We start from the raw sequence: 16,494 nt of genomic DNA, 5'->3' as shown, positions 1-16,494 counted from the left end.
AACAGTGATCCAAAACATCGAAATGAATTGCTGTTCGCCCAAACATCTGAATCCAAAACCAAAATGAAACACAGCCATTTCGCACAGCCCTACTAAGAACACAGAGAAGAGATCATTGACAGATATCACCTTTATTTCAACAACAAGGTTATCACTTGTGTCTAAAATACAATTCTAGAAGACAATCTCCCTGCACCTTCAGCACTTTGGAGGCAATGATTTGAGACAGTGCTGAAATATCTGGTCTTTGTTATTCGTGTGTTATAAAAAAAAGGCATTGGACAAGATCTCTATACTATATCGAAGTGGCAAATGTACTACTCTGATTGATATTCTGCGGTGTCTTCAGCCAAGGGAAGAGCTTCAGAGGGGTCTTGTGGTAGAAAAACTGCTCACACTATTGGTTTTTGGATAATAACATATTGTAGAAGTTATATGAAAGACAATCAATATCACTTGCATGCATCTTACTGACCTCTTGGACAGGACTGGGAAAAGGTCATACAACAAAGCTGTTACCACATGCTTGATGATTACTCGTGACAGAACTTGGGAATCTAAATCTCAGCAATTAAAATAATAATAGATAAGAATGCACTTGCTATAACCAGGTCACTGATAACAAGTGACCAAAAAAAAAAAAAAATCTAACCTCAACAAAGCAATACTTCATTTTAAGAACCGTATGGTTGTCTGATAATTCTGAGCCAAGTTACCTTGCAGCCTCATCCTCCAGTCGCTTTTTCTGTGCCAGCTCAACTCTTTTTTTTTCTACCTCTCTTATTTTATCTTGTTTTATTTTGTGGAGCTGCTCAAGAGCTAACTGCTGTGTGCTGTAGCTTTCTCTTAGTTCCTACAGAGGAAACACAATGAAGTGCATTAAAAGATAGACGTCAACTCATTTTTTTAGCTGACCAACCAGGCATTTAACATGCTTTTTGATCCAAGTTTTAATACAAATGGACAGGGCATTCTAAAATAAATTATGGATGCTAGAACTCAATGAAAATGGAGAGACAAACAGAGGAGAATATAAAAATAGCAAGCAGATCTGCAAACCCTCTTACTCAGTTTGTGTTGCTCTGGGTAGGTTGCCTCTTAGGGGAAAAGCAGTATAGCTGCATCTACACAGAACTACAGGATGGCCAATTAGCACTGCTGACTAACACGGTCAAATAAACCAAATCCATTCTAATTAGCCCACCCGGAGTGCAGTCATGTTCTCTAGCCTGGAACTGGAGTCATAGAAAAGTAGGGCGGGAAGGGACCTCCAGAGGTTATCTAGTCTGACCCCTGGCTAAGGTAGAAGCATCCCTATCTCACCATCCCATATAAACCATAATCTACCCCGACACAATGTAGACCTAACACCGTAACCTGAGACAGATAAAAGCAAGAGGACCGTGGCAGCCAATGTTTTGCTTCTATAAAATTTTGTCAATATACACTCAGGAGGTCCTGGGAAGAGGGCCATGCCCCCCTCTGTAAAGGAAGGCAACCCTCCCTGCCCCACCCACATCCATACCAATCTGACCATGGTGCAAAATTCCTTCCTGTCCCAAATATGACTTAGCATTGAGGGCAGCACATGTGAAGCTGCACAGTGTGTTTGAGAATACCACTGCCTGACACAGTAAGTTTACTGTGTAGACACAGTCTAAATTTCCTAAAGAAACATATCAGCAATAATATACCAGAACATACTTTAAAAGATTGATAATGTATTTATAGATTACTACAATTATTTTTTCTTAACAGCCACAGTGAATCAAATACACGTACCGACAAGAAGGTAAAAGGTAGCATCTCATATAAGATTACATATATACTGTATAGAAAATATTCAGGAATAGTCTATTCCCACTGCAATACTGATACACTTTTCCTAGAAAGCCTGAGTATTTGTATAATAGACTTAATAAGAAAAAAAGGCAAGGTAACAAAACTTCCATTGCTCCAGGACATCTCTCTGCAATAAATTAGAATAGGCAAATTATGTTCCATATATTATTTGAAGTCCTAGCATTGATGGGGGAACACTTTCTCCACTCATTTTAAACAGTTTAAAACTCATGTATAACAAGCATCTTCATAATACATTTTTTGGTGACTATTGGCAAAAAACAAACAAACTAGTGAAAATCTATTTCAATGTTACAGAATTTTACTGTTTCAAAAGTAGACTTGTCCATTAAATAATTCAGAAGATAATTTACAAGAAAAAAGACGGTATGAATTTTACAGTAAGCACTGGTGAAATACCATTAGCACAATCAGTAATTTGACCACAACACAGAAAAGCCAACTGTGTTAGGAGAAAGCAGTAAGAAAACTTTTATATTGGGTTAACCTGGTGGCTTGGCAGCATTACATTAAGATGCTACATGTACTATCCTGGGCATTGATGCAATTGCAGGATTCTTCTGAAGCCACTGGCTGTACCCAGACACATGCAGACATTTGTTTCCCTGGGGACAACTAACAGCCAGACATCTTGTGCCACTGCTAGTTGTTCCCGGGGAACGCCCATGCCACATGCATTCTGGCACATGGCAGGTTACCTTGGGTGGGTTAGGGATGGCTGGGGCCAGCATCTGGCTGCCTCAGCAGCCTTACCTTGGGTTCTGGGGGCCTCCCAGGGCTGCATCAGAGGTGATCCTGCTGCTTAGAGCCTGGCTGGCAGCTGGAGTGTGGTCAGCCAGGCTCTGGTTTTGAGCAGTACATATTGCCCCCATGTGCACCGCTCCACTTTTTTTGACCTCTAGATATCCCCCTGCACTGCTCCCTTGCAGCACAGAGAATGGCTGTGTGATATGTGGCATGTCTGTGGCGCCACATACTGCACGGTGACACTCATCTGGATGTGGCCACTGAGTTGACTCTCATTTAGGGCATGTGAGAAATGTGGGTTGGAGACAGAAAAGGGAGAATGCAAGGGGAGAGATTTGTTTATATCAAAGCATAAAATGTTACTTTGATGATACTAACTGAAAAGGAAAAAAAATACCTGGGTTAGCTGATGGATAGATTAGTCCACTTACAAACATGCTGTTATCACTATTTTTGGGTTTTGTTTTCCAAGCTTTTAATTTGAAGCCTTTAGATAGTAGACAGATTTAAAAGCAAGCAGAAAGAAAACAAGACTGTTCATTCCATTTCTGTCAGTTTATTTTCAGAATGAGATTTTCAGGTAAGAGCTAAAGAAGTATCACATGCACAAAAGAAAAATATAAACAGAGAAAAACTGTGAAATAATTAAAAGCGAAAGAGGCAAAGATTAGAAAATAACCTTAAGTAAGAGGAAGAGGTTGTTGAGACAGCTTAGCAGGGACAAAAGGCACTGAAGAACAGAATCATCCATATTCTCACACTGCAAGATAAGGCAGATAAAAAGCCAATTACATTTTTTTAAAATATACTGAAGGGAAGACTATGTTGTTGACAAAGCCACTGAATGTAGCTGGACTGCTCTCAGTAATCAACAAGCCATGCAGTAATGTGATTCCAAATACAAGTAATTAATATTGGGTGGAGAAGAATACGGCTTTTTTTTTTTGAAAGAAGAAAATCTCAAATGTTATTGAGAGTTTCCCCTTCAGCTCTTTTCAATGGATGTAATGTGGTCCTTCCTCTGAAGAGAAATCATTCAGTTTATTCTAAAATTTGCATCAATGCCACTAGGAATACACTAGCAAATGAAGCAGAGTAATGCTACCTATATATGAAACTTGCATGCATTAGATAGGTTAATATGCATCTAAAGCAAATGGGCTCCTGTTATACCAGCATGTTACTTTTATTGCCCTCTGCACATATCTTGTACTTGTTACAGGAACAAGAACATTATCACCAAATCAGAATATCTTATGGGCTGTTCTGGCCTTATTTTTTAGTATCTTATTCCAGTAAAAGGTAAACAATGAGAACATTCAGTTTACACCAGGAAAATGGTAGTACCACAACCTCATAGTCACGGAACCAGAACTTGTAGGGTGCTGCACACCCCCAACTTTGTCTCTTTGAGGAGAAAAAAATCAGAATGAGCAATGAATACATCTGGAAAGGCATGGTAGCATGACACATGCAGAGAAGTAAAAAAGATCAATTTACAGCTATGAGGTGTGTATTGTTTATTTTCAGATTGTGCCTTTTGCTGGAAGACATTTGGTAAACATTTGGATAGCTTTAAGATGGGACAGACTTTCAGAAATGGAACTGCATCATGAGATAGCAAATGCAAGTTTGATAGGGTCACCAAACTTTTATGACTGGACAGAGAAGAAAACACAGTTTACAGTAATAGGGCAGTATGTTCACAGAATGACTGTACTGTACCTTAAGGTGACTATTAAATGTATCCATTTCAGAGAGTTTGGAAGCAGTTTCCTTTTCTAGGGCATCTAGTTGTTCCCGAAGTCTTTGGCACAATTCGTCCTTTTCTAAGGATTTCTTGTATACAGAATTGATTCCTGGACCTGAAAATAAAAGAACATGGAGTTTTACACTGACCTGTATTTTTGATTACCATTTCTATTTCTTTTTAGTGCCTGTGAACTCCCAGTTAAGAATCTGTTTGTTTATACTGTCTTTTTCTTTTCAAATACTGTACAACAGGACCCTGGTCTCCATTTACAGGTGTTAGGCACCCATAAAATCCACATAACATGGTTGATGTTAGTTCTTTATATCGAATTAGTTTAACTTGGATGCAAATACCTGAAAGCTGACTGTAACATGGTTTGCAACTCATTTTCCAGTATAAAACTGGTGTAACTCCTGTCATTTAAATGATGTTACTCAAAAGTTTACACTACTGTAAGCAAAAGGAAAATTTGGGTAGCAAGAGTGCCTGTACTGTAGCCAGTATCTGTTATGTTTCAAGTATAGAAAACTGGCATATAGATCAAAGAAAGAATTTATTTGAACATGCTTACTATTAGAGTTGTCCAGCTGCACATTTTTAATTCTCTCATTTAACAACTGTTTTTCAGGAACTAAATGGATTAGCTTATTCTGATATTCCTGCAAATATAAGAAAAGGTACAATAGATTTTTAAGACTGGTTAATATTTGTTTACATACTAACAAGCACTATGGAGAGAGTTTTCAACATTTTAACTTGGGTGTGTCACAGAACATTGGTACAATTTTTTTCCTGTAATGGATCATATTTTATGATCCCCAAGTATATACTATGAAAGAGACACAGAAATATTAAGCACAGAGGGAATGAACACGAATAGAGCACACCAGCAAAACATTTGTACATATGGCAGAATACAAATTTCAAAGAGAAATCCAAATGCTTTTTTGAAACAAGCCATCAAGTAATAGTTTTCAGTCTCTGATAAATAAGACAGAAGTAAAACGCTATTCACACAATTCACAAACCTAGTGACATGTTATTCATTGGTTTAACACATGACATTTTTAATTCTTGAAATCACAAATCAATTGTGACATCTTACATACATTAGAAATTTGCATTGTGATAAATGACCAGTCACTTGTTTAGCTCACCAATGTCTAGTCCAAATATAGAGTAAGAAATCTACAAGTCACAGGAAGGCATCTTTGCCTGGAACAAGACTGCTAAATCACAAAGACACTTTTGAAAATTTTGCCCAGACAGATGCGTGAGTCCTGACATAAAAGCCTATGTTCCTTTTAAAACACACAAACCCAATTTTATTTTTCAGGAAGTGTTATGAAATTAGGCAAAAACATTTGAAACTTTTTTCAGGTTAAAAGTCAAGTCCCTGTATTTTCAAAAGTAAACAGCCACTAATCTTTCATAAATTATATTAATTCAATAAAATTTGCTAAACTACATAGACTAATTGTTGTAATAAATCAAAAACCATCCGTTGATGCATCATCTATATAAGCTCCATCACCCTGCTTCATTCAAAGTTCCAGAAAGAACCAAGATACTGTAGAAAAAACACTGCACAACTCACGTGTCTTCACTGGAATGGCATCAGTAAGGATAATCCCTTTAAGCATTTTACTTGGTTTTGGAAGGATGTAGAAAACAGGCAGACATTTTGTAGGATCCCCCAAAATAACTTCCTACCTGGGCTCTGTAAAACTAATATATATTACTGGAACTATGGTCAAAACTTCACCTCTAACCTGGAAAAGTTATTGCCAATCGATCAGAACTACAAAGTTCTTTTCCCAACTTTTTAAAAAATGAAATCAGCACTGTCTAACCTCATTTTACTGGCCATTTCTGCTTTATGTCTTCGCTGCACCTTATCTATTAAATTAATTGACATTACCATACTAGTCTCTCTTATACTGCCTTTCTTTATAACTGCTGAAGAGGTGTGAAAGGAGAAGTAGAGAACACTAGGGTTAGCCTGACGTTACATACCTGAAGCTGTTGTTGCAGCTGTTTGATTTCCATAATTCCCAAGTCATATTTCTTATCTAGTGCTTCCAGCTCACTTTTCCGAATTTGTTTTCTGCTTCGCACATCCTGCAGTCTGCCTGAGATCTGCTGATGCTTGTCAGTCTGTAGATAAACAGAAGATTAAACCATGTGTAGTAAACAATTTAGCAAGTGCATCACTAAAACTTCTGTGAAAAAAATCAGTTCAGCCAAAATGTAATTAAGAATAATTCTCAAATAACCCCCAAAAATCAAACAATAAACCAACCCCACCAAAATCAAGTTTCCATAGCTCATTCAAACAAACGAGCACGTTATTAATATGTATTTGCATAATACATAATTTGCTCTTTCATATAAACATAATGAGTATGACAAATGCCTCACCAGGGCTTCTAATTCAAGATTAAGGCTCTTCTTCCTAGCAGTTAACTTGACAATTTCTTCTTGTTCCCGATTTCGTTGATTAAGAAGATCTTGGCGCCGAATTCTCTCCCATTCTAGTCGCCGCTGGCGCTCAAGTTCCTGTTTTGCTGCCTAAGATAAATTATAGCATCATAAACCTACAATATTCTTTAGAAACTCTAAAGCCAACTAGAAGTGTGATAGTACTGATTATAAATATTTACATTACACACATTACATACCTGTTCTTAGCCACATAAAGAGTTGGCAACATTATTTCCAGTATAACCATGAAAAGTAATAGGAAGTCTGTAGCTTTTTGAAAAACCAGAGTAGTGAAGCTTTACTGAATGTCAACCAGCCCTAGATCCCAGATTTGGCCTGAAGGGCACTATTCAGGAGGAACCTGACCGGACTGGCCACAGACTGCTCGTACATTAAAAAATCCCCTACTTGCTTCACCAGAAGCAGTAGTGCGTTACTTTGACTTGGCTCCACAGCATCTCTTATAGATCAGGCACTTCAGAGGGGCTTTTGGGCATTTTTATCTAATAGCTGATTCAATCAGCTATTAGATAAAAATTGCCAAAAAAGCCCCACTAAAGCACTTGATTTATACAGACACTGTAGAGCTGGGTCAAACTAATGCACGCTGCCTCTTCTGGGCATGTGCTGGACTTGGTGCGGGAACACGTGGAGTTTAAAGTAAAGCACTGGGTTTTTGTTTTTAATGTCTGCAAGTAGTCAGAGTGAATAAATTTTAACTGAAACTATGGAGAAACTTACTTAAACCACATTTGTCCTAGGATCAACAGGCAAAATAATACCAATTTCATGCTTCAGTACCGAGTAGTTTTGGGGTTTCTAACTACTTAGACCAACATGCTACACTGAGAAGTAATGAAAGTTCAAACACACCCAAAATTACACCTCCCCAAATGGACAAGGAATAGCTTAACTGGTTGGGTTCACTGAATGGATGTACAGACTTCTTAAAGGACCGTTAAAAATAAGTGTAATTAAGCAGACAACCTCCCGTCTTTCTATTTCTTTCCTCCTCTCTTCCTCCCTCTGTCTTTCCAGCTCTCGTTGTTTCTCCAACTGCCTTTCCAGTTCAAGCTGCTTTTTTCGCTCCTGTTCCTGCCATTCCCTCTCTCTTCGTTCCTGCTCTTCTCTTTCTTTCTGGGCCTTACGCTCTGCCTCTCTCTGCTGTTGTTCCAGCAGGATCTGACGGCGTTTTTCCAGTTCCATGTTTCCTCTCTCATAGTTTGCTTTCCTCTTGTCCTCAAATGTAACTAAAACACAGAAAGGCAGTTAGCATTGTTTCAGACAAAATGTCATCTTCAAGCAGGATCTTCTACTACATTACTAATGCCTAGAAAACTAAGTTATCTCAGGTCACCGTCTCACAGATATTTTAAACACCTTGAATGGTGTAGAGCTAAAATATTGTTTTCTTTTCTTTTTGAGCACTGATATTCACTTAAGTTTTCAGAATCCTGCCAGAGGCAAAATTTCATTTTTATGGTCAGCCCAAAGTAATTTTTTTCCTCTGGTATTTTACCTTTTCACAAAAAAACCAAAAAGACAAAAACAAAAAAAACCATCACTGGCTGAACAAGGTCTGTTTGGTTTTTTTTTTTTAAACCAGATCACAATTTAACACTGACAAATAAAATAACTTTATTTGTGCAGAATAATATAAAGGTAACATTCAGAAGCTGAGGAATAGCTGAGTTCTTGGTTTATAACGTATGAAAAGAAAGTACATAAATTACAAAGCTCATCATTTTTTAAATTTATTTTTAAAATTTTCTCTACAAGACGCAGGCAAAGGCCAGCAAGAAACAGATGGTAGTAAAGTCTAATATTGTGGGACCAAGCAAGCTACGTTCAAGTGCTTGCAGGCTCAAAATCTTGTATTAGTTGAAAAAGTACTGCTTACCCTACATTCATAATGTTTTCTTAATTGTACATAACTGACAGCATCATCTACACAATCTTCCCTCTACCTATGGTGAAAGGTACATTACCCCAGAAACAGAGATGTTTGAAAGCCCCGGGTTCCCTCATCCCATTTTAGTTTCTAAAAGTTTTAGCAGAGTTCAAAGTACAGTTTTGTAGGCTAACACACAGCTCAAAACCTCATTCTTACCTGGCTGTTTTTTCTGGGGCTCTTCTTCTTGTGTTTGCTGGTAAGACTGCAGTGCTCCATTAATATTTTCAGCATACTTTCCACCTCTGTAAAGATACATTTTTGTTGGGAGGTTAAAAGTGTATCAATATTTGTAGCCTTTGCATCAGATTTGTCATGTGTCACTGCCTTTGGCAATTCACCTGAAAGAAGGAGGTACCAATTCCGGGGGAAGTGTCAGTGGCAGAGGTTTTCCAGCTTTGGCCATATCAGTAAGATGCATGGCTAACACAAACTCATCAGCCTTCAGCTGCCCATCACCATCAATATCAGCAAGTGTCCTGAGTAAAGTATAAGAGCAATGACGTCAGCGGAAGTGAAGCTGAATGATTACTTGGAAGGGATAGCTTAAATTATTGCAGAACAATTTCTGAAAGGATTATTTTATGGAATAAACTGGTAAAAAATCTTCCTCTTAATAAAATCAATGGCAGACGAAAGAAAATTTTATTGTGCTATGTTATAGTTTTATTACAGGCCTTGCCTTTATACAGCTTGTTTCAAGAAACAGCAAAAACACAAGTGGGAAATGAGGATGAGAAAGAGGTACATGACTTTCCTCAGGGTGACATGACAAACCAACAGCAGACCTGGGAACAGAAGACAGCCCTATATACAACCCACTCTTCTGAACTTCACAGCATCTCCTGGTTTATTACCTCCCAGTTCTTTTCTCAGGATTTCAGCAACTTAAATTTAGGTTCTCAACCTCCTAAAGGAACCTAAATGTAAGGCTCTTTTCTCCATGCCAGCAGTTTGTCTGATAATGCTGTTTCAGAGCTCCTTTAAGCAGGCAGATGAGAGGATCAAGCACTTCCTGAACCTGTTTACATGGGGAGGCAGGATAGGTACTTGCCTTACCTCCCTACCCCCACACAAAATACTTTGCAAGGGCAAAAGGTAAGGAACAGATGCTTCCAGAGATGTGTGCAAAGGAACTGGAACATCCATTAAAAGGAACAAGTCTGATCTAGATACACAGATCTTGTTGCAAGACTAAGTCACGGAAGTACTTGCCACTGCAGTGATCTTCCTCACGAAGAAGTCTGACCAGAAAATAATAAGAGAAGGGATTTCTAGTCAAAACCACAGTTAATCAAAGTGTTTTTTTTCTCCTGTTTATTGTCTGGCACTACTTCTGAATCATGTTAAAATAACACTACATATCAAAACAAAGTATTGATAATTCCCAGCTTTGGAGTAGAGAGGTGGTTAGCTGTACTAATTTGAAGTCAAGGAGAAGGTAGGGCAGGGTGCCACCTTAAAGACTAGTTAGCTTAGAGATACACAAACTTTTGTAGGCAATAACCTACTTTATTAGATGCTGTGCACACTTTGGCGATACCGACAGCGATATGGACGATCAGTATTGTGAAAGTACACAAACCATCTTGCATCCAACCAGGGCTATTCAAACTTTGAGCCTGGACATGCAGGAGGATGCAGTCATTGTGCATCTGCTTATTCCATCACTACCTTGAGCAGGCGCACAGAACCTCAAGTCTTGATTTTGATCCTACAATGTACCACCTAACAGCAGAGACAACAGGGTAAAATTGTAATTTGCTGCTCCTATGAGCCAATAGTAAACAACTGCTCTTGGGACAAAAGGAAGAGGGAGACCTGTGACTCAGAGGGTTGTCTGCAGAGGGTTGTGGATTCCTCTGGGATGGTAAAGTTTACAACTCACTCCGAGTAGTGTCAAAAGGCAAAACCTAGACGTTCCAAGACTCATTATCCAAGTCTCCAGAAGACTGCAATTATTTCTACCACCACAGCAAGGACAGCTGTTAATCAAAGTGAAGCGTACAGCTATTAGCACACAGTGACTAATAAACTGAAGGACCACTGATTAAAACAAATAAAGTCTTTCCCCTCCTACCTCCAACTGAAATCAACAGACTTTGCAATTTTGGCAGAATTTTGATTTTGAACTTCTACTTCTAACCCATTGTGTTAAAGAAACGAGCCCTCCAGGTTTTACAACTCACTTCACTGAACATGAAATGAATATAATTAATTTACAGTCTGATGTGAGAGAAATGCAAAATAGCAACGAAGTGAAAAATAAAGCGACCTTTCAAACACTGTAGCTTTAACAAACAGAAAATTAGCAAAATTGTGAAACAGGTTAATTTTTCATTAATGTTTAAATTGTACTTACCTCATTAACATTCCTTTTTGAAGAACAGATTACATTCATCACATACTATATCTCTTACTGGCCAGTGAATTAAACTTACCAAATTGTAGCCAGCTGAGTCTGGGAAAGATTAGACTGAAGAAGGGCATTTTTTGCTTGGAAACCTAAGTGAAGGTATGAAAATTCTTAATAATTATAATAAAACATTTATTTAGGCAAAAAGATGGATACTAAAATTGTGTGCATTGTAACCTGGGGCAAGCAGAGGTTAATTCTTAAATTTTACTTGACCCATTTGTGCTGATATTAAATTAACATCAGTAGTTTCAACTTCTGTCCTCTTTTAAACCTGGAAATACCAGTCTCTCTTTATACATACAGAAATATAATTGGAGCTCTCGGGATTACCTGTTCTTACTCAGCTAGTCCCAGGACAGACAACCTGGGGTAAATATAAATGTTTATAGCAACCTTCAAAGTTGTATGTTGAATATAACTGGTTCTTAGCCCACAGTCTGAGCTGTAAGCATGGGGCCACTGGCATTTCCCAGCAACCAGAAATATATGACTTGCTGGGCAAGTTCCCAAGCCCTTCAGCCTTAGATTCTACTATTATCAGCTGGCTCCAAATCAGGAGAAAAAAAAAAAGAGAGACTGTATCTCATTCTTCAATCTCAACATCCCTTACAAAAGCGGTGAAAATGCTTCCATTTTATAGACAAGGAAACTGTCTACAAATGAGAAGGGAAATGGACTTGCTCTATGTAACAAAAGTCAATTGTGAACACAGGCCTGTGGACTGGAGCAGATAACAAACCTTTCCTAGCCTCCTGCCTAAGGAGTTTAGAGAAATCCATGCTTTCTTAGTGACTATGTATGGCATTTTTCAAAATCAATTATTTAGAAACAAAATATCTCACTGAAAAAAATCACTGGAGCTTGTGCTCCCAAAGCATACAGGGACTTCTGAAAAATTCCTACCTTAATTCCTGTGGGGAAATAGTATGTTTCTTGCACTGCTCATTTTGTCTAAGTGGAAAAACACCACTAAAAGGTATATAACAGAGCAATTTCTATAGCTTGTACATAGTACAGTAATACAGAGTGCCTGTATACATCAGTGCACAGTAAAAAAAGGATACTGCAGATGGCTTCTATTTTATTCACCTGTGTATGAGATTATATAGTGTATATTCACCCCATTAGTATCAGGCTAAATTGAGAAGAGAGAATGAAGATCAATTCAGCCATTCCCCATTACTTAACATATGTGACCTGTTGGTCAGTGTTATATTTAACACTGTGAGCCCCAGAACACACAGCTAAACTGTAAAAACTTCCATTGGCCTACATTTCTAACAATTAAGAAGCTCTTTTTCCTAGCTCAAATGTTATACTGACCTGATAGATATCCACTCATGCCCTTATCAAGACTGTTAAATTTTTGTCTATATTTTAACCTGGAGGCCTGAGGAACAGCCCAGTCTGAGGATCCAGTCTTGGGTGAATTCCCAGTTAGTGAAGTAGTAGAGGAAGAATTTGAACTGCAATACAAATGTTTAAAAGAAAAAACAAATCTAAATTATAAAGGTTCCCTTCACAGATCCTAGATTATATGCTATTTATCCTATTACAGGGCTGTTTTTCTCTTTTATACACCATGCAGCCCTTAGCATAACATGATGCTCATCCTGCCTCAGGACGCTACTGTAATATAAACATTATTTGGTAATTTAGATGTATACCCCACCCTATCTAAAGGGCTTATAATAGTTTCATTACACAATGTTTTCAAGCCCGCAATGAAATTAGGAACACAGGACTAAAAGGGACTGGGTAGGTTATCATCAACTCCAGTCTTCTGCTATCACAGACAACTATATTATATAATTCCCACCATATTCTGATCATGCTTCAACTTAAAAGTAATTTTTTTGCCCCCACTGCTACTACTGGTAAATTGTTTGAGCAGCAAATTGCCCGGCTGATTAGAAACCTTCTCATTATTCATAGCTTGTTTGCATCTTTCTGTTTTTGTGCCAACATTGTCTTTTAAATAGCAGTGCTCCTCTGTGTTTACCCAGCTGATATATTTGAAAGAGCATTCAGACACCTTCCCAGTCACTGTTTAACTTGGGTAAACAAGCCAAAACTCTTCAGGTCTGCTTTGTAAGATTGGCTCTTCATACCCCTAATCATCTGAGATGGAATCAAAGAAGTGCAGATGATTCCACCTTTTGTGAATATACGTGTACACAGCTGTGCACAACTTTCTTCATGAAAAATGGGAACGTTTATATTAAATACAGCATTAAATACAGCAACATGATTTTTTAGAGCACTGCAGTGATAAATACAACAGAAAAAAAAGTTTTACTGACAGCACTGATAAATAACATGCCAGAAAACCGAAAATCTGAGAAAAGCATGACAAAATGACATATCTAGTACGTTCAGAAAGAATGAGACAATACATCACAATGCTTGTTAAAGCCTGTGGAATGACTTGAGGCCTAAGGAGAAAGTCTGAGAAGCAACTTTTAAAAAGAATATAAAAACTTGGTTTTCAGATTATATTTAGATCTGAGGAAGGACATTGGATGCCTGAAAGCTTGTCCAACATCTCTCCCAGCTATACAGTTGGTCCAATAAACAATATCACTAAAAATCCTTGCATCTAAAAATCAAACATTCATATAGAAAACAGCCAACCAACAAACTCACCCCCCAAAATATCTAGAGTTTCTATAATCACTGTTCCTCCCAATACCCCCAAACAAAAGGCTTCTTTTATACCATTTAGCTCAGATTTTGTGCTGCTCTTACAACACATGATGTCAATATATAATTTCATTGACTACATAGTACAAACCTGCTGACTACACAGGGAACTTCAGTGAAAAATACTAGCCCAGAGCAAAAAAGCAAACTTCTATTTGAAAACTTTTGTCATTTCTGCTGATAGTTTCTGACTGAGTTCATGATGATGTGGTCTATTTCAAAAACCAAAAAGCCAAATTGCTTTTTATGTGATCACTTTTAACATGTGAAGCCAATCAGGCTGTTAGGAGCAACCTAGCTTTTCTTCAGCATAAACTTTCTTCAAGACGCTGCTCTGTAGGCATGGTTACATGTTCATTAATGCACCATAATTACGGCGCATTAAGTTTAGTACCTGTAGTTACAGGCACTAATGTTAACGAGAGGTAATTGGTGCACCTGTACAGCTGCATGCTTTTTCATTATGCTAATGTGCAGTAGACTAATTCTACTGCATGTTAGCAGTTTTTGCTGGCCATGCTAATGCACAGTAGAATTAGTCTACTGTGCCTTTAGCATCCAATGTAGATGCATCCAATATCATGGTAAGTCTACTCTGTAGACAGGGACTTAGTTTCTTCTTCTCCCAAGATTTCCAGTCATTTAATTTTCTGGAATACGCATTCCAGAAACTGGTCATAACCAGTCGAGTTGGTTACTGTTCAGCCAGGGATGGCCTACTTTTCTAAAACACAGCACTACCAGAAAAGTTCCCATTTTCTTGACTTTCTCCAAGGATGTTTGCTTTCTGTGTTAGGGAGTAGAAGTCATTTGGACCCATAGTTATTCTTGATTGGCTTGCTTAAACCTTATGGTATCAATAGGTTCACAAATTAATCTCTTTGCTAGTTTTTAACACTGGTACAGTAACACATTTAATCCTACAATAGCACATCAGACTGCTTGTTTTCTTCAACAGTCTGGATTTTTGTTCAATGGTTTTATATATATATATCTATCTATATCTCACTACCTAGACCAATCTACCACTACCTAGACCACGCTGTATTTCTTCCATGCATCTGAAACTAAAATTACAACATGCACTTCATATACCATTCTTACTTAAGTTTCATTATTTTTGAAATTCTATTAGATAAGTATATTCACAATGGCTACTCATTTAGACAAGTTCTACAAACATACTTCTATCTAATCGGCATGAATGAACACACTGCTGTAATGACATGGAACTAAGACAGGAGTTTGATGCGTAATCTATAGAATTATTCAGACTGGCTTGCTGCAAGCACCCTAAATGCTACTTATGGCTGCCTATACACATGCTCAGAGGCAGAGGGAGCCGTTTTAATTAGAGTGATTCCCAGATGGCTACTCTAATAAAAACAGCCTACAGTCACATGTATTAAGGCCCCTCCCACTCCCCACACATTAAAATGGCTGTGGGGGCTCTTTAACTAAAGCTCATTCAACAAGGTTTAGTTAAAGTGCTCCCAGAGCCATTTTAAAATGTGGGGGGCTTCATACATGTGACAGTGAGGTGATGCTGAAGCATTCTAATTAGAACGCAAAGCAGACTTGATTAATCGAGTCTGTTCTGATGTGTTCTAATTGGAACATGAATGAGCATATCTACAGGCAGCGTTTAAGTGCCTATATCTAGTACTTGCCTCCCTTTAAATGTAAGAATCTCAGGGCAGCTATGCTTCAGGGCAGGCATCTGCTTAGATACAACCCAGACCGTACACCTTGGCAAGTGACTCTCCCCTAACCTTTGGACTGATTCATATCTGGGCCCGGGGTAGCCAAGTGCAATTTAGAGCCCTAGAAAGGGCCACATTAATATGCAGACAAAAGACATGACCAACTTGTATAAAAAAACCCACTGAATTCACCTCCACACTACTGCCATTGGTAATAGCACTGTCCACCATATGGCTGAAAGTATAGTAGTTAAAAGTATTTGTGCAGGATATGGGCTTTTCTTTCTAGCCATCCTTCATCCTCTTCCACTTCCCAGGAGATCAGCATGGCTGGCAGGGCATTGAATAAGATAAGTGAGAGCATTCAGTTGAACTGGACAAACAAGAAAGTAAGAGTAATGGAGCGAGGAGGAAAACAAGAACTACCCCCCATTCTCTGTAGAGAGCTCCTTGCTGCCTAAAACTAAATGTTCAATGCTTAAAACAGATCATTTCAAATCACTCTCTCGGGGCACATGCTCAGAAGTTAGGTGTCGTCTGAAGACTATTTGGTCTGTGGCTTCTATCACCTCTTTGTATGCTTTGCCTGTTTATTTTACTGTACATCTCATTCTTACCAACTATACATCCCATTCTTTTTGGCTTGAGTCCTACTTAAGACTCTCCTATGACATTTGTTGACAACGTTATTAATTGCGTGTATCCAAACACTTTCTTCTTTAAACTCTGAATGCATCTCCTTAAACTCTATCAATGTTTAGAAATGCAACACTTTTATAATATGCACTCTGAAGCTGAGAAGATGCATCCATTGTATTTTTCAAAACTGCATTTGTTGCTGAAGTCTAGGACACAGCAAATTGGGAATCTT

At 38.1% G+C, this 16,494-nt stretch overlaps 1 protein-coding gene across 7 annotated transcripts in view; it reads right to left on the bottom strand.

The window, feature by feature from the left end:
• ITSN2 (intersectin 2) overlaps positions 1 to 16,494 on the bottom strand; it is a 126,794-nt gene that overhangs the window by 50,599 nt on the left and 59,701 nt on the right. For 5 of the 7 annotated variants that reach the window (XM_090031381.1, XM_090031371.1, XM_090031361.1 and 2 more), the window contains 11 exons: positions 12,541 to 12,683; positions 11,240 to 11,303; positions 9,140 to 9,277; positions 8,958 to 9,043; positions 7,835 to 8,097; positions 6,785 to 6,934; positions 6,380 to 6,520; positions 4,935 to 5,022; positions 4,336 to 4,475; positions 3,290 to 3,370; positions 717 to 853 (listed from right to left, as the gene is read on the bottom strand). In XM_090031381.1, coding sequence (XP_089887507.1) covers positions 717 to 853; positions 3,290 to 3,370; positions 4,336 to 4,475; positions 4,935 to 5,022; positions 6,380 to 6,520; positions 6,785 to 6,934; positions 7,835 to 8,097; positions 8,958 to 9,043; positions 9,140 to 9,277; positions 11,240 to 11,303; positions 12,541 to 12,683 — 1,431 coding nt within the window. The other 2 variants (XM_090031366.1, XM_090031390.1) reach the window with 2 other exon arrangements.

This window comes from Crocodylus siamensis, chromosome 1 (genome assembly GCF_052110815.1).
Source record: "Crocodylus siamensis isolate JL-2025a chromosome 1, ASM5211081v1, whole genome shotgun sequence".
NCBI classification, from domain to species: Eukaryota; Metazoa; Chordata; order Crocodylia; family Crocodylidae; genus Crocodylus; species Crocodylus siamensis.
The sequence above is the reverse complement of the archived record's forward strand: the minus strand, read 5'-3'. Positions and strand labels throughout refer to the sequence as shown.